Source organism: Salmo trutta, chromosome 3, assembly GCF_901001165.1.
Source record: "Salmo trutta chromosome 3, fSalTru1.1, whole genome shotgun sequence".
NCBI lineage: Eukaryota > Metazoa > Chordata > Actinopteri > Salmoniformes > Salmonidae > Salmo > Salmo trutta.
This window is the reverse complement of record NC_042959.1, coordinates 73133462-73151699: the sequence shown is the minus strand read 5'-3', so window position 1 is coordinate 73151699 and position 18238 is coordinate 73133462. Positions and strand designations below refer to the sequence as shown.

General features: G+C 47.7%; 1 protein-coding gene across 8 annotated transcripts in view; it reads right to left on the bottom strand.

Moving 5' to 3' along the window:
- Positions 1-2112: 2112 nt before the first annotated feature.
- Positions 2113-18238, bottom strand: part of LOC115188477 (epsin-1) — an 18752-nt gene continuing 2626 nt past the window's right edge. For 7 of the 8 annotated variants that reach the window (XM_029747365.1, XM_029747363.1, XM_029747361.1 and 4 more), the window contains 11 exons: positions 11505-11607; positions 9933-10091; positions 8559-8687; positions 8088-8208; positions 7680-7840; positions 7336-7407; positions 6151-6234; positions 5250-5544; positions 4554-4712; positions 4077-4310; positions 2113-3973 (listed from right to left, as the gene is read on the bottom strand). In XM_029747365.1, the coding sequence (XP_029603225.1) occupies positions 3516-3973; positions 4077-4310; positions 4554-4712; positions 5250-5544; positions 6151-6234; positions 7336-7407; positions 7680-7840; positions 8088-8208; positions 8559-8687; positions 9933-10091; positions 11505-11573 (1941 nt within the window). In that variant the 5' untranslated portion in view covers positions 11574-11607 and the 3' untranslated portion in view covers positions 2113-3515. The remainder of the gene's footprint in view (positions 3974-4076; positions 4311-4553; positions 4713-5249; positions 5545-6150; positions 6235-7335; positions 7408-7679; positions 7841-8087; positions 8209-8558; positions 8688-9932; positions 10092-11504; positions 11608-18238) is intronic. The other variant, XM_029747357.1, reaches the window with a different exon arrangement.

Below are 18238 nucleotides of genomic sequence, written 5' to 3'. Positions count from 1 at the left end.
CAGTCCCTCTGCAGAAGCGTCAGGGAGAGAGTGGCCTCGCAATGTACGTTCTCTCTCACTTTCTAAATGACTGTTTTTATACATATCTGTATGTGCTGTCAGAGAATCTGTGTATGTGAATGTTTAACTCTCTCTCTCTCTCTGTAGCGGACGTGGGTCCATTATTTGTGTTGACCAATGACAGTACCCCACTGCACACCCCAACCCTCCCCCCTTTCTCCCCTCACCTTGTACCCTCTGTAGCGCCCGGGCCTCCTCCTGAGGCAGACAGACTATCTCACAGCAGTGGTGATTATAACAACTCAACACCTGAACACCTTAGCACTTCAAAAACCTATTCAACTGTGGCTGTAGGCTTGTCACTGCACTGTGTGAATATGATACAGTAACTAACTCTTTGACACCCTATACCACCTCTCTCTCTGTTCGTCTCTGTAGTGGTGCCAGCAGACTGGTTCAGTACTACAGACACTCTGAAGGAGAGCTTTAGGGTCGCCAGCAGTCTGGACTGGGCCAACATTGACCTCACTAGCCACCCAGGTCACTTAACAAACTACATGATAATTATAGATCAATGCTACCCATTGTTTCTATTGACAAGAATAGTTATCACATTGACAATCTTCCTCTTTCTCCCTGCTATTTGTTTTTTCCCCCCTCCCTCTTTCCTCCAGACCTCCTGGAGAGCATGCGCCAGGCCGAGCTCTGTGATTGGGCGCTGGAGCCGACGCTCTTCACTTCGCTCTGTGATTCGTTGAACCGTTTCTTCACTCAGAAGGGCCTAATTGGCTCGTCCTCCGGTAACAACTCCCCATTGGCCCACGGTGCCCCTCAATCTCTGCTCCTCCCACCCCTTACTCACAACACCCCCACCCTGGCCAGCCTGACCCACCCCTCTCCCCTGGCCTACCCCCCTCTGGTCCCCCCTTCCAGCAGTGGGCAGCCTCCCAGGAGGCCCCTCCACCCCCAAACTCAGGGTGTACAGAGGCCCCACCTGACCCAACCTGGAGCTCCTCAGACCAATGGTGAGACCTCAGCCACGGTCACAAGACACTTTTCTAAACTATTGACAGGATTTTAGCTCTACAACTTCCAGGACACAGTAGTGGTGTTTTGGCAAGCGTTTTCATTGCAAAGCCTTTTTACAAAAAGTTATATTTAGTACCAGTGTAAAGCTTTGATTTGCTCAATGGTGCATGTTGGGATTATTTAGTCAAATATACTATCACTCTGATGTAATCAAATGGCTTCCTCTCCTTGCCTTCATTGGCCTCATTACCACTAATGTAACAGGGAAAGAGCTGGGTTGGGTCGGTAAGGTGGAAAGTCCACCCCAGTCACATCATGATGTCACATAGTGAAGGAGAAGAGGAAACAGGAAGTGATAATAGGGAAGTGAACATTAAACTGCTTTGAAAGGGACTTGAGTTGCACTCATTGTAATAGTTTGAGGTCTGTGCAGTAGTTTCCTAGTCAACAAGGCTTATGATAGTATCTTCTCTCCACTCTCTCACACAGCTGGGGTCCAACTTCAACCTAAACCCCGTCCCCCTATGAAACATCTCCATAACAACAGCGAGGAGATCCAAGATGACTTTGACTGGGACTCTCTGATCGCCTGACAGAGTGGATTCTGTTTGCCCCACGATTCCATTCAGGAAGTCTACTGGATCAGTGCTGCCCGCTGGCACAGATCTAGGATCAGCTTACTCTCCCCAAAACAAACCTGGACCACTGGGAGGAAACATGCAAAACTGAACATAGATCAATATCTAGGGGAAACTTCCTCCTACTCCGAGGGGGCTCCCACACAAAACACTACACCCTATATTCAGCTGCCTCACCACACACTACTCTTCACAGTGAGGATGGTCATTGGTACATTATGATTGAATGCAGTATTGCTATAGTGAAATGGTTGAAAGTGTTTTGGTTCCTACTTATTTTCTCCCTATCTGGAAGTCTTCACAGAAGCTTCTGGACATGCATATACCCTCCAACTGACAGAGGAGACTTCATATGTTAATAAAATACTATAAAATGAATCCTTGTCCCAGTTTTTACATCCAACAGCATTGGCACATCAAACACACAGCACACCAGACAGACAGATTTAGGAAACATACCCTTTGTGGATTTGTTTTATTTCTTAATTTTTTTTCATTTTACTTTTCAAATGTGAATGTTCACAGTTAACACCACACAAAATGTGACCTTTCCCAATAAAAGACATCTTTTAGTTGATATAAAATAACAATCAATTCATCAAACCAAATGAAAAGAAACAGCAAGGAGCAAGTCATCAAGTCCCCTGTTGTTTCACTTCTTTCATTCATTGAATTAAGTCTTTTTAAAAGAAGCATCTGTAGCTCTCCCCCCGTAGGAGCGAGGGACAGAAAGGAAAGGAGGGTCCAGTCATGTCGAGAGACACCTGCAGACTAGGCATCCTGTATGAAAGAGTGAGAAAGACTAATGCTTCTGATTAATACAAAACATTTGTGAAATAAAATTGGCTGAAAAATGTGACCCTTATAATACCTCATTTGAAATCCCAACATTACATAGCATTGATACAGGTGACAATTTTTAAAAACAAAAAGAATAGATTTGTATCTTGCCTTCTGAGTCACTGAAAAAGAAGCGAGGACGCAGGATGAACGGAGACAGACACATTCACTCACACTCCTCTTCCACACAACACATTTACAAAACACATCCCATCTCTCCTCAACCAACTCAATAGATGCCTTCTTTTGATTTCCATGACAATCAGTAAGAAAAAATAAGCATTTGATTTAATGGCATAATTGCGTAATTTTCCCCCTTGTTTATTCATTCCCAGGAGCGGAAAAAAAGATCAATAAATTATATTAAACATTAAATAAAAAATAGAACAGCTATTGAATGATTTGACTATATTGTGGCTGAAATGTTAATGCCAGCTTTTTCAGTCCCAATCTTGTTCAGGAGTTTTTTAAAATAAAATCCTCCTTCAATCCTCCTCTTTTCATGTCAGTGATCATCCTATCATTCTCTTCTACAGACAAAGAGGAAGAGGCAGGTACAGGAATTTGTTTGTGTTTCAGTTTGTTAGTGGCCATGTCCCCATCTCTGTCAGTGCAATAATACAATATTATATCAGAGTGACATTACTGATGAAGCCTAACTCTCAAACACCCACCTTTATTTCAGAAAGGACTGAAAGAAACCAAAACGCATTAAACCTAAATAAAAATAAATAAACCTCTATTTCCCTCCCGCTACATCCCACTGAAATGAAAGGAACCAAAATATTTGTTGTTGTTGAAATTCATCTGAGCTAGGAGAAAAATACATGTAAATGCTTCTGAAAGAAAATAACAAATTCAGATGTTCTTTTTTCTTCTTTAAATATAGAGATGAACACGTTTCTTTTTGGAAACAGAAATAGTTTGTGTTGAAGGAGGATCGCTCTGGGGGGGCGGGGCAGGGCCTGGATTGGGTGTTGAAGAGGAAGGGGGAGTGCCGAAACGTCCTCAAAGAAGAAAGGGATTGGTGCTGGCGCCCGTCACTCCGGCCCCTCCCACTGCTCCCCCGGCTCCCATCACTCCAGCTGCCCCCGTAGACCCCCCAAAATTCAGCTGTGGGGGCAGGGCCCCTCCGGGCCCCATGAAGTGAGAGGACCCAGGTGGACCCATGGGTGAGAGCCCGCCGTAGGGGGACATTCCCATGGGGCTCTGCATCATGCCCATCCCCAGGCCTGGTGCTCCCATACCCATAGACCCCAAGCCCATGCCAGGGTATGCCATGGGGTTGGGTGGTACAGGGCTGGTGCGGAGGCCGCTGAGGCCCAGTGTGGACGGCTGTGGGGAGATGGAGGACATGGGGGCGGCCGCGCCAAACGGGTTGGAGGTGGGGGGTGGCGTTGGGGAAACCCCCCTGCTGGAGATTGTGCTGCCCGGGGTGACTGCCATGCCAGGGGCTGAAGACGAGGCTGGAGAGGAGAGAATACTTCAATCAATGTACTTTCACTTATTACAAACACAAAGTGCTTAAAAATGTGTGTGTATGTGTTCATGTGTGTGTGTTATCAGTACCTGTGGTCTGGAGGAAGGGGTTGTGTGTTGAAGAGGAGATTGATGGAGGAGGAGGTTGTTTAGGTTTGGGTTTAGAAGACACCAGGGAGTCCAGGTCCACCAGCGATGCGTTGGGCCCCAGGAACGACTCGGGGGTCTTACGGACAGGAAGTGAAGAGCACAGAGATGTGAGGTCAAAGGGCACCGGAGAACCCGCACTGTCACCCGTTAACTGACCTCGCAGTTCTGGGTGTCCTACAGAGAGGGAGGAAGGGAAGGCGAGAGAGCAAGAAGGAGAGAGCGAGAGCGAACATGGAGTACTGTATTTATAGTGACTAACCAGATTAGACACCACAGCATTATACCATTATTACTGAGGGAGGATGGAATGCAAGACAACTGTGTTTGTGGGTGGGTGAATGGGGTGGGGGGGAGGGGTCAATGAGTATCTCATCCACACGTCCTTGCCATTATGTGTCAGTGTGTGTGTGGCTGTACCTGTGCCATTAGTGTGTTTGGCGGAGTCACTCCATGGGTCAGAGGTGATGATGGGGTCAACCCCGTCCCCAGCCCAGGGGTCTATAGGCCCCCCAAAAGAGGAGGTGGTGGAGAGGGGCACAGAGGGGCCCCAGGGGTCGACACTGGGGGGGGTCACAGCTATGGGGGAGGGAGACAGGCAGGGGTTTGGCTCACATACAACACCAGGGTCGGGGTCAATACCATTTCAAGTCAGTCAATTCAAAAGATGAATTGGAATTCCCATTTAAGATTTCAAAAGTGCCATTTATTTCCAATGAGGATTGTTCATCTCTTGAACTGAACAGGAACCCAACACCATACAATATACAGGGAACAAGGAGCTGGGCTGGATCCCAATAGTCCAATATGGCTTCCTTTCCCCACTTTCTCTCATTTATCTGTACTGATATGGAAGAGCTGGACAGACAGTCTTTTCACTTGAAAGGGGGTAAGAACGGACAGAGATCTTTTATTGAAACCAGAGATACCCCTGACTGAGATATGGAGGGTCACATTCCAAATGATCTAAACATGCTGGCCATTTGAAGAGTATTGGGAAAATAGACCAAATGTATTGATGTCCAGTGTGTGGAGGTAGGGGTGTGGGACAAGGAGACGGAATGAGGGTAACAGGTGTAGACGAGGCCAGGGGAGTAAAGGTCAGAGGTCACTAACCTGAGGGTCCCCAGGGGTCAACGGAGTTGACTCTTGAGGAGGCTGTCTCTCCCCAGGGGTCTGGCGGGGGGGCTATCGTTGGAGGGGCCGTCCCTCCACTAGCCCATGGGTCTACGCTGGGGGGTGAGGCGGGCGATGAGGCGCCCCAAGGGTCTGCAGGGGCCAGGCCCCAGGGGCCAGAGGCAGAGGGGGCTGGGAGGGGGACTGTGGGAGGGGGTGAGGGGCCGGCAGAGCCCCCAGAGGCAGCAGCAGGAGCCCCCCAGGGGTCCACAGCACTCAACTCCATTAACGCACTCTGGGAGAGGATAATACACAGGTTATAACAAACACTGATGTTGAACAGACACCAAGAGTCAATGAGCTCAAGTCTGTCTCTCATACACACACACACGATGAAAATCACAGAGCATACAGTCAGTTAACATACACACTAAACAAATGTTGACACAGGCCACACACACAGTTGCCTTGATAAAAGCAGAGGATGAAAGAAGGGATAGATCAACTAGTACCGGGACGGGAGAGAGCGAGGGGTGTTTCTTGTTTCTCAACCTGTGGTCTGGGGACCAGCACCGGTCTGTTGATGTTGCTGACCAGTCAGTCAGATAATTGGCAAACTCTTTCAGTTCTTAAGCACATCTTTAATTCAAAAAGGTTCCTCTAGGAAATATCATAGCTTACAATTAGTTACCTGATAGGGTTCAGAAACCCTTCTGGTGTCGGCCTACACTACCGTAGCTTTCACTTTTCTCCAATCACAGAATGCACAGGTGAGAGACACAACTACAGCAGGTAACACCAGGAGAGAGAAAGAGGAACTGAGTGGTATTGTCTAAAGAGTGTGTGTAGCCCCCATCCATCCTCCCCTATGGCTGGCGTACACACACGTCACCAAACACACCTCCTCTGGCTTGGCCTTCTCCATCCTGCTCTCCTCGATGGCCATCTGCAGTCTCAGGTCGTCCCCCCTGCGCAGCCTCTCCTCCTGCCAATCACATACAGCTGTGACGTCATCACCTGCGACTAGCGCTCGGGCAGGCCAGCCCATAGGCACAGATCTAGGATCAGCTTACTACCTCCAAATTGTAGCCAAAGCCATTTGGGGAGAAAATGCTAAACTGACATTAGATCAGTGTCTAGGGAGCAACTTAATTTCACTCCCCCAGGAAGCACTATCTGACCGTGATGCAAAGCTCCAGGAGAGATGCTGCCTTTAGTGGCTGCTCTCAGATCAGCTCTCCTCAACCCACCTTAGGGAGTTGGAAAACATTCTCCCTTCCTTGAGGAAATCAAAAACTGATTCTAGACCAGCCGCTATGGGCAATATCCTCTTTCACCTAAAGAAACTGGTCAGGGTCCCAGCCATAGTGGACGTGGACTGTCTGTATTCAACCACGACCTGTATCCAGAAGTGTTCATGGGCGGACAAAACAACAGTCCTCTTCTTGTGCTTCTGCAAGGAAGTTGACATTCTAGAACGAAGTCGGGGTCCTAGAATGACGTCAGGGTCCTAGAATTACATTGAGGTTTTATCTATACTTCAAAACTTTGTGAGACAAAAGAACAAACTGGGTAAAAACAACCTGTCTTTATGCTAAAGGTAGAGTGTTGTTTTGCCTTAACCTCTAAACTTCTGAATACCAGTGTTGATTGAATACTGCCCTCCAATTTTCAGAGTGCGGGCACTGGAAGATGCCTTTAATTGAGTGTGTTTAAGTATGTCATTGTGTGTGTAGTTTGAAGCATGCGTACAGAACAGAGTCATTTGCAACGGAAGAAAAGGGAGTAACCACTCATTCAGAAAGGGTTAAACTGAGTCATTCAAATGATGAAGTCTTTGCCATGCATCATTTTACACTGATTAAATCATAGGGGAGTTATTTAAAACTACTTCTTTCCTTCTTACCCTCTTATATTATTAACCCGCTGACATGTGTATGTTTGGAATTAATGAAACAGATCATTCTTATAAATATCATTCATTTTGATTGGGATTAAGACTGGATGGAGTGACCACCGGCTGGGTAGACAGATAGGTAGATAGGTAGATGATCGGCCGGTCAGGTGGTGACCTTTGCCCCCTGACCTGTTCTTGTACTTCCTTGCTGAGTGTGAGTGCATAGCGGAGCTCTGCGTCCTCCAGAGGGGCCACAGTAGTCTGGGGGTCAGGGGTCAGAGGGTAAAGGTGAGTGAATGGAAACACACATTGTCCTGGGTTAACCTTGCTATGCCCGGATACTTCTGTTATGGACTGTAGTTAAGTGTCACCATATATATGTGTTCTATGTATAGCGGTTGTAGGGTGTACAGTGCAAATATCCTACACAAATAAACCTGTTTATCAAGCCATTGGACCTCAGGTTAACAGTGTGGTTGGCCAGCGGGGGCTCTGCCTACCCTCCACCAGCTCCAGGCTGGCTGGCTGTATACCTGTTCTGCCTCCTCCTTGCTCATGGCCAGGGCCAGCTGCAGCTGCAGGTCCTCCTCACCGGAGCTCTGTGGCCACGCCTGCTCTGGGTCCGCCCCTCCAGAGTGAGAGCCCTGAGACAGCGCTCCACCCCCCAGACCTGGAGCTGAGGGGGCCGAAGAGGCTGGGGGACAGGATGAGGGGACCGGAGGACAGGGAAAGAAAATGTTATTGTTTGCATCATGGCATAGTTAGAGGTGGGCAGGAACAAAAGCCTGCAAACACCACATGCACCTCTCCAGGATCAGGGCAGCTCTGCATCACAGCAGACAACTTAAAACTAAATTTCTGTTTATGGTTTGCTTTCCTCCTCAATCTGTTTCAGATCCCCTGGTGGCTGGTGCAGGCTGGGTAACGTAGTTGTCTCTCACCACTGGTGGTCTGTGCCATCTTCTCTTTGGTCTTGAGTGCATGGATCCTCTCCTCTCGTAGTCTCTCCTCGTCCTTCAGCAGTGTTACCAGCTGTTTGGCCTTCTCCCGCACATTCACCCCCTGACACACACGCAGGTGAATGCACATGAGTACATACAACTCAGTGCACAACCTTCCTAACTACGCAGCTGTGTCACTGAATTGTTGATAAATGTCATTATTTGCCTGCAAACTAAGTGCTACATTCCTGTTTCAGTGGTTCCATTTCCATCAGTGTTTCCCTGTGACCTGCTATATTGCCATTACCAGCCCATAAACATGTTACTGTTGGCTTTCACTCTGTGTTTGTATAAGAGGTCACAGTGAAAACATTGTAAAGTCCTTGAATGAGAGGCGAGTAGTGATTCCGTACCAGTGTGTGTTTGGGAATGTGTGTACAGTGTGTGTGCATGTGCGTGCGCGCGTCGTACCTGGTCCTTGCCGTCTCTGTCGATGAACTGGAAATCCTTGAGAGTCTGGACAGCGTAGATGTTCTCTCTGCACTGCTGAGCCACGCGCTCTGAACCCGTCTTTATGAGGTACTCCATGAGAGTCATAGCCTGGAGAACACACAGTACAGTAGAAACCACAGAGATCCTATTCAATTACTGGAGATGCTATGGCATAAACCCTCTAGGTTCCAGAACGGGACGAGAATAGCAGCCATAGATGTGGTAAAGAGGTCAATCGAACTCGACCAAAACAATGGAATTGCCATGGAAACGGGTACAGGAAAGGGCAGTGAAGGAAGATCCCGAATCTCCTCCTTTCCCCCCAGCAGAATTAGCCTACATTTAGGCTATTGTTTATGTATATGTCACACTATGTTGAGGTAAAAATCAGAGTATAATGCTTGTATGGATACTAACCCCCATACAGGTTCATGTCATCACCAAGCAACTGCATTACAGTTAAAAACTACTTTGATTACCACCACCGATTACTGTATGCTACACTCATAAATGTATATACGTTTGGGTGTCACTTAGAAATGTCCTTGTTTTTTAAAGAAAAGCTACTTTTTTGTCCATTAAAATAACATGAAATTGATCAGAAAGTGTATATATTGTTAATTTAAAACATTCATGGAATCTTTAATTCCACTGAAACTGACTGGCTAGCTAACAAGCATAATGTGCACAATTTCACTGGCTGACCTACTCCCTGACCAAAATGGCAGATATTTTAAACTGTCATGAAGCCTTAGGTCACAGATAGAACAATGAGACAGATATTTCACCGGATGTATAAATGTGAAGCATCTGGTTGGCGTTTCAACTCACTACCAAATACGGAAGTGAGAGGAAGACCAGTGGCCGGCAGTGGGAGAAGATGGATTTTGGCCGACATTCTGCTAATTTTCTCATCGATCAAACAATTGATCTCAATACAGTTCTCTTCCCAAAACTAAAATATGTTACGAACAGAGTGGACTAAACTTTGCCAAATTATAAAAAAATTGTGTTGTTTAGAAACAGTGCAAAGGCGAATTGAGTTATTGCAAATATGCAAATGCATGCTAGAACACGCCAATAGGATCTTGCTAGATCGTGCTTGGCTCTGCCCACTATGACTCATTTGTTCCCATTTGAAAACAACGGGCTGTGGTCCATCTTGGTTTAGTTATATCCAGTCTAGTATTCTAATTCCTATTTCTATGTGCACAAAAACAGTGAGAGTGAGTGAGCAAACAAACCAGACAGACCGACCGACTACGTCAGCTGTTGTTATGGTCAATATTGAACAGACATTCGCACGACTTTCCTTTTCACTTCCTCTCGCTCACCACACACACACACGCAAACCTTGTAGACGTGTCTCCAGTTCTTGCCGTGGTCGTTGAGTCGTTTCCACACCATGCTCATGATCTCAGAGAAGGCAACTACGTTGTAGGTCAGGTCTGCTATCTCTGACATCAGAGAGCTGCTGGGGCCCCATGGGTCATTGGACGTCGCTTCCCGCACCTGGAGACAGGGGGAGGCCAGGGACAGAGGAGACCAGGGGCGTGGGGGGAGACCAGGGACGTGGGGGGGAAGAGAGACCAGGGACAGGGGGATGGGGAGAAGAGAGACAAGGGACGGGGATGGGGAGAAGAGAGACCAGGGACAGGGGGATGGGGAGAAGAGACAAGGGACGGGGGGAGAGACCAGGGACAGTGGGATGGGGAGAAGAGAGACAAGGGACAGGGGGATGGGGAGAAGAGAGACAAGGGACAGGGGACAGGGGGGGGGAGAGAGACCAGGCAAGTCAGTTAAAAACAAAATCTTATTTACAATGACGGCCTAGGAACAGTGGGTTAACCGCCTTGTTCAGGGGCAGAACGACAGATTTTTACCTTGTCAGCTCAGGGAGTCGATCGAGCAACCTTTCGGTTACTGGTCCAATGCTCTAACCACTAGGCTACCTGACGCCCCAAAAGCAGTCAACAATCTAAGGTGTGATTTATTGATCAATGAATTGATAAGTCAACTGGTAGTTTATATCAAGACAGACTATTCATTCCCTTGGCAAGCTCAAGCCAACAAAATATATTACGATACAAAGCTCACGACTAAACATGTAAAAACAGACAAAACAATTATGCAAAGTACTTTAATCAAATGAAGCCGTGATAAGTCCACAGCCGTGATCGTAGGTCACCTACTCTCTGTGTGTGGAGATGATGTGATGATAAACAGGCTGGACAGAACCATCATGATGAATGGATAACATGATTACATTAACCCAGATAGCGAGAGGTGGAGATACAGGGAGTACACAGTGGAATGTATTATTTGATAAGTACCAATAGTTAAGAGAAGTCAAGACAGAAGTAAGGGAGGAGAGGAAGAAGGAGTTGGAGAGGGAGGAAGCAGAGGAGGAGGAGGAGGAGGAGAATGAGGTGAGATAGCCTTGAAAGAAGTGGTGAGGAAAGGAAGAAGAGGTGAGGAAAGGAAGAAGTGGTGAGGAAAGGAAGAAGTGGTGAGGAAAGGAAGAAGTGGTGAGGAAAGGAAGAAGTGGTGAGGAAAGGAAGAAGTGGTGAGGAAAGGAAGAAGTGGTGAGGAAAGGAAGAAGAGGTGAGGAAAGGAAGAAGAGGTGAGGAAAGGAAGAAGTGGTGAGGAAAGGAAGAAGAGGTGAGGAAAGGAAGAAGAGGTGAGGAAAGGAAGAAGAGGTGAGGAAAGGAAGAAGTGGTGAGGAAAGGAAGAAGTGGTGAGGAAAGGAAGAAGTGGTGAGGAAAGGAAGAAGTGGTGAGGAAAGGAAGAAGTGGTGAGGAAAGGAAGAAGTGGTGAGGAAAGGAAGAAGAGGACAATGGGAAACAGAAGAATAAAAAAATAAGGAGGTGTGAGGGTGGAAAAGTGGTCGGAGAGGAAGAGAGAAAAGAAAGAGGAGGAGCGAACCTTGATCTCGGCCTCTGAGAAGTTGTGGACAATGTTCTTCACTTGTCGCCGTAGCGATGAGGTCGACATGGCAACCGTCTGGCTGTCGGGTTCCACGGAAAATCTGACCGACACAGAGAAAGAGAGTGGTTGTAAAACAGTTAATACAACACAAAACAAATAGCAGCCAGGGCAAAGTGTACAGTGAGTTAATACAGAGAGAGAGGAGAGTAGCCGAACTCTGAGGAGAAAAAGAAAAGCAGCAACACAGAGAGAGACATCGAGAGAGAGAGAGAGAGACAGAGAGAGAGAGACAGACATCGAGAAAGAGAGAGAGAGACAGAGAGAGAGAGAGACAGACATCGAAAGAGAGAGACAGACATCGAGAGAGAGACATCGAGGCAGACATCAAGAGAGACAGACATCGAGAGGGAGAGAGAGAGAGAGAGAGAGAGACAGACAGACGAGAGAGAGAGACAGAGAAAGAGAGAGACAGACATCGAGAGAGAGCGACATCGAGAGAGAGAGCGACATCGAGAGCGCGACAGACATCGAGAGCGAGAGAGCGCGACGTCGAGAGCGCGACATCGAGAGCGCGACATCGAGAGCGCGACATCGAGAGCGCGACAGAGAGAGAGAGAGCTACATCGAGAGCGAGCGACAGAGAGCGAGAGAGAGAGCGACATCGAGAGAGACATCGAGAGCGAGAGAGAGAGCGACATCGAGAGAGACATCGAGAGCGCGACATCGAGAGCGCGACAGACATCGAGAGCGAGAGAGAGTGAGAGAGAGCGACATCGAGAGCGAGAGAGCGACATCGAGAGCGAGCGACAGAGAGAGAGAGAGCTACATCGAGAGCGAGCGACAGAGAGCGAGAGAGAGAGCGACATCGAGAGAGACATCGAGAGCGAGAGCGACATCGAGAGAGACATCGAGAGCGAGAGAGAGCGACATCGAGAGCGAGAGAGAGCGACATCGAGAACGAGAGAGAGCGACATCGAGAGCGACATCGAGAGCGAAATCGAGAGTGACATCGAGAGAGAGAAAGAGGGAGAAAGAGAGCGACATCGCAAGAGAGCGACATCGAGAGAGAGCGGCATCGAGAAAGAGAGCGACATCGAGAGAGACAGACAGACATCGAGAGAGCGACATCGAGAGCGACATCGAGAGCGAAATCGAGAGTGACATCGAGAGAGAGAAAGAGGGAGAAAGAGAGCGACATCGCAAGAGAGCGACATCGAGAGAGAGCGGCATCGAGAAAGAGAGCGACATCGAGAGAGACAGACAGACATCGAGAGAGCGACATCGAGAGCGACATCGAGAGAGAGAGAGAGCGACATCGAGAGAGAGACAGCGACATCGAGAGAGAGAGCGACATCGAGAGAGAGACAGCGACATCGAGAGAGAGCGACATCGAGAGAGAGAGCGACATCGAGAGACATCGAGAGAGAGAGAGAGGGAGAGCGACATCGAGAGCGAAATCGAGAGTGACATCGAGAGAGACAGACAGACATCGAGAGCGAGAGAGCAAGAGAGTGAGAGCGACATCGAGAGAGAGAGCGACATCGAGAGAGAGAGAGAGACAGACAGACATCGAGAGAGAGAGAGAGACAGACAGAGAGCAAGCGACATCGAGAGAGCGACATCGAGAGAGAGCGACATCGAGAGCGAGACAGACAGACATCGAGAGAGCGACATCGAGAGCGACATCGAGAGAGAGAGAGAGCGACATCGAGAGAGAGACAGCGACATCGAGAGAGAGACAGCGACATCGAGAGAGAGAGCGACATCGAGAGAGAGACAGCGACATCGAGAGAGAGAGCGACATCGAGAGAGACATCGAGAGAGAGAGAGGGCGACATCGAGAGCGACATCGAGAGAGAGCGACATCGAGAGAGAGCGACATCAAGAGAGAAAGAGGGAGAAAGAGCGGCATCGAGAGAGAGCGACTTCGAGAGAGAGCGACTTCGAGAGAGAGAGCGACATCGAGAGGGAGCGACAGAGACATCGAGAGCGAGAGAGCGACATAGAGACATCGAGAGCGAGAGAGCGACATCGAGAGCGAGAGAGCGACATCGAGAGCGAGCGACATCGAGAGCGAGCGAGCGACATCGAGAGCGAGCGAGCGACATCGAGAGCGAGCGAGCGACATCGAGAGCGAGCGACATCGAGAGAGAGCGACATCGAGAGAGAAAGAGGGAGGAAGAGAGCGACATCGAGAGAGAGCGACTCCGAGAGAGAGCGACATCGAGAGATCGAGAGAGATCGAGAGAGATCGAGAGAGAGAGCTGGTCCTTGGGCCGAGTTCACAAACCTGTTCTACTAACACACTGAAGCCTCAGGACGAGAACATCCAATCAATCAGAATAAACCAAATTACAACACAGTCAAAACAAAACTACATTGCTTATTGGGAAACACAAGCACAAGCAAAATGCAGTGCCATCTGGCCCTAAATCGACAGTACACCGTGGCTAACTATTTGACCATGGTTACTGATCAAAACCTTAGAAAAACCTTGACAAAGTACAGGCTCAGTGAGCACAGCCTTGCCATTGAGAAGGGTAGACACAGGAAAACCTGGCTCCCTGTAGAGGAAAGGCTGTGCAACCACTGCACAACAGCAGAACCTGAGACGCAGCTGCATTTCCTGACAAAATGTGAAAAATATAAAACAATGAGTGTCATTTCCCCAAATTTGAAACCCTTATTCAAGGTTTCAAAGACCTCTCTGATGAGGATAGGCTACCTGTCCTGTTGGGGGAGGACGCAGAGCTGTGGGTTGGCAGCGCACTACATTGCTGCCTGCCATAAGACGAGGGGTAGTGTCTGGCAGACCAATCAACCTGCACATGTCCTCTACTGTATGCTTATTGTTATTGTTCAATGTATGGTTATTTAGACCCTTGGTTATTGTTGTTACTGTTGTCCCGTTGACAATTTTGATTCTCATCATTTTCATATTGTAAATATCCAAAATAAGCTTTGGCAATATGTACATTGTTACGTCATGCCAATAAAGCAAATTGAATTGAGAGAGAGAGACCGAGAGATACACCGAGAGAGAGACAGAGATTGCGAGAGAGACACAGAGACAGACATCGAGAGAGATGTCGCACTACTGACCATATACACACACACCTTACACACACTAATTAATAAACACGTCAATCATAAAAAAGATGGCAAAATCTTTGCTTGTTTTATTGACTTTAAAAAAGCATTTGATTCTATTTGGCACAAAGGGCTATTCTACAAAATTCTCCAAAGAACAGAATTCCTTTCACAACGTCAAGGTGTGAGACAAGGCTGCAGTTTGAGTCCAAATCTTTTCAACATTTATATCAATGAATTAGCAGACATGTTGGACCATTCTCCAGCCACAGGACTCACACTACTTGACACAGAGGTGAAATACCTGCTATATGCTGATGACTTGGTACTTCTATCACCAACCAAAGAAGGTCTTCAACAGAACATTAATATTCTAGAGCAATATTGCCATAATTGGGCCCTGGCAGTAAATTTCCAAAAGACGAAAATCATGATTTCCCCCCCCCCCAAAAACAGATGTCAGAAACACAAATATAAATTCACCCTGAACAACACCATCATTGAACACACTAAAAATTACACCTACCTTGGTCTGACCATATCTGCATCGGGAAACTTTAATATGGCAGTGAATGCACTCAAAGAAAAAGCCTGCAGAGCATTGTATGCAATAAAAATGAAAATATTCAAAATCAACATCCCAATTAGAATTTGAACCAAAATATTTGACAGTGTAATCCTACCAATAGCTCTTTACAGAAGTGAGGTTTGGGGGCCACTCAATAAACTGGACTTTAAAATGTGGGACAAACATCCAATTGAAGCCCTACATGCAGAATTCTGTCGGAAAATCCTGCAGGTCCAGAGAAATACACCAACTAATGCATGTAGAGCAGAATTGGGCCACTTTCCAGTAGTAATAAAAATACAGAAAAGATCATTAAAATTTTGGCTACATCTAAATTCAAGTCCAAATTCAAGTCTGCAATTTAAAGCACTCCAAACCCAAGAGCTGAGCCCAGAAACGAGCCCTCTGTCAGCTGGTGTTGGACCTCACCAACCAAGCTGACACCAGCACTGCTTCAAAAGAAAGAATTCAAATAAACAAAATCATGAACCAATCAAAGGACTCATATTTACAACATTGGAAAAACTAAACAAAATACAAAGCCGACTAAATTGCTACCTGACCCTAAACAGAGAATATGAATTGGCTGATTATCTCTACTCTGTCAGAGATACGAAGCAGAGACAGATCCTTACCAAGTACAGGCTGAGTGACCACCTGGCAGAGACAGATCCTTACCAAGTACAGACTGAGTCACCACCTGGCAGAGACAGATCCTTACCAAGTACAGACTGAGTGACCACCTGGCAGAGACAGATCCTTACCAAGTACAGGCTGAGTGACCACCTGGCAGAGACAGATCCTTACCAAGTACAGGCTGAGTGACCACCTGGCAGAGACAGATCCTTACCAAGTACAGGCTGAGTGACCACTGAGTGACCCACCTGGCAGAGACAGATCCTTACCAAGTACAGGCTGAGTGACCACCTGGCAGAGACAGATCCTTACCAAGTACAGGCTGAGTGACCACCTGGCAGAGACAGATCCTTACCAAGTACAGGCTGAGTGACCACCTGGCAGAGACAGATCCTTACCAAGTACAGGCTGAGTGACCACCTGGCAGAGACAGATCCTTACCAAGTACAGGCTGAGTGACCACCTGGCAGAGACAGATCCTTACCAAGTACAGGCTGAGTGACCACCTGGCAGAGACAGATCCTTACCAAGTACAGGCTGAGTGACCACCTGGCAGAGACAGATCCTTACCAAGTACAGGCTGAGTGACCACCTGGCAGAGACAGATCCTTACCAAGTACAGGCTGAGTGACCACCTGGCAGAGACAGATCCTTACCAAGTACAGGCTGAGTGACCACCTGGCAGAGACAGATCCTTACCAGTACAGGCTGAGTGACCACCTGGCAGAGACAGATCCTTACCAAGTACAGGCTGAGTGACCACCTGGCAGAGACAGATCCTTACCAAGTACAGGCTGAGTGACCACCTGGCAGAGACAGATCCTTACCAAGTACAGGCTGAGTGACCACCTGGCAGAGACAGATCCTTACCAAGTACAGGCTGAGTGACCACCTGGCAGAGACAGATCCTTACCAAGTACATGCTGAGTGACCACCTGGCAGAGACAGATCCTTACCAAGTACAGGCTGAGTGACCACCTGGCAGAGACAGATCCTTACCAAGTACAGGCTGAGTGACCACCTGGCAGAGACAGATCCTTACCAAGTACAGGCTGAGTGACCACCTGGCAGAGACAGATCCTTACCAAGTACAAGCTGAGTGACCACCTGGCAGAGACAGATCCTTACCAAGTACAGGCTGAGTGACCACCTGGCAGAGACAGATCCTTACCAAGTACAGGGCTGAGTGACCACCTGGCAGAGACAGATCCGTACCAATACAGCTGAGTGACCACCTGGCAGAGACAGATCCTTACCAAGTACAGCGAGTGACCACCTGGCAGAGACAGATCCTTACCAAGTACAGCTGAGTGACCACCTGGCAGAGACAGATCCTTACCAAGTACAGGCTGAGTGACCCACCCCTGGCAGAGACAGATCCTTACCAAGTACAGGCGGAGTGACCACCTGGCAGGAGACCAGATCCTTACCAAGTACATGCTGAGTGACCACCTGGCAGAGACAATGACCTTACCAAGTACAGGCTGAGTGACCACCTGCAAGAGACAGATCCTTACCAAGTACAAGCTGAGTGGACCACCTGGCAGAGACAGATCCTTACCCAGTACAGGCTGAGTGACCACCTGGCAGAGAACAGATCCTTACCAAGTACAGGCTGAGTGACCACCCTGGCAGAGACAGATCCTTACCAAGTACAGGCTGAGTGACAACCTGGCAGAGACAGATCCTTACCAGTACAGGCTGAGTGACCACCTGGCAGAGACCGATCCTTACCAGTACAAGCTGAGATGACCACCTGGCAGAGACAGATCCTTACCAAGTACAAGCTGTAGTGACACCTGGCAGGACCAGATCCTTACCACGTACAGGCTGAGTGACCACCTGGCAGAGACAGATCCTTACCAAGTACAGGCTGAGTGACCACCGATTGGCAATAGAAACCGGCAGACATAAAAAGACATGGCTACCCAAAGAGGAGCGTGTACGTGGTCACTGCACGACAGGGGAGGTAGAGACAGAGATGCACTTTCTCCTTTACTGTGATATATATTCTGCACCAAGAGATTCATTAGTCACAGAAATGACTACATTTATTCCAAATTTGAACTTATTAAACCCAGAGGAAAAACTAAGAATACTCATGGGCGAAGGAGCAATGGCTCCTCTTGCAGCCAAATATGTATTTGCCTGCCATAGCCTGAGGGACACTGAATAATAACATCTGCATAGTAAACAGTAACTTACTTATTATTACTATTATTGTTATTACTGTTATTGTTATTTCTATTATTATTGTTGTTTATCATTCCAAATAGTAGTGGTATGGGTAGTAATGGTAATGATAACAGTTTAGTGATGGTGGTGGTGGTAGTAGTAGTAGTAATGACGATGGTAGTTGTAGTACTGATGTAATGGTGAAGATGACCGTTATTTAGTTATAAGTTAGTTATAGATTCATTTTCCATATTTAGATTTT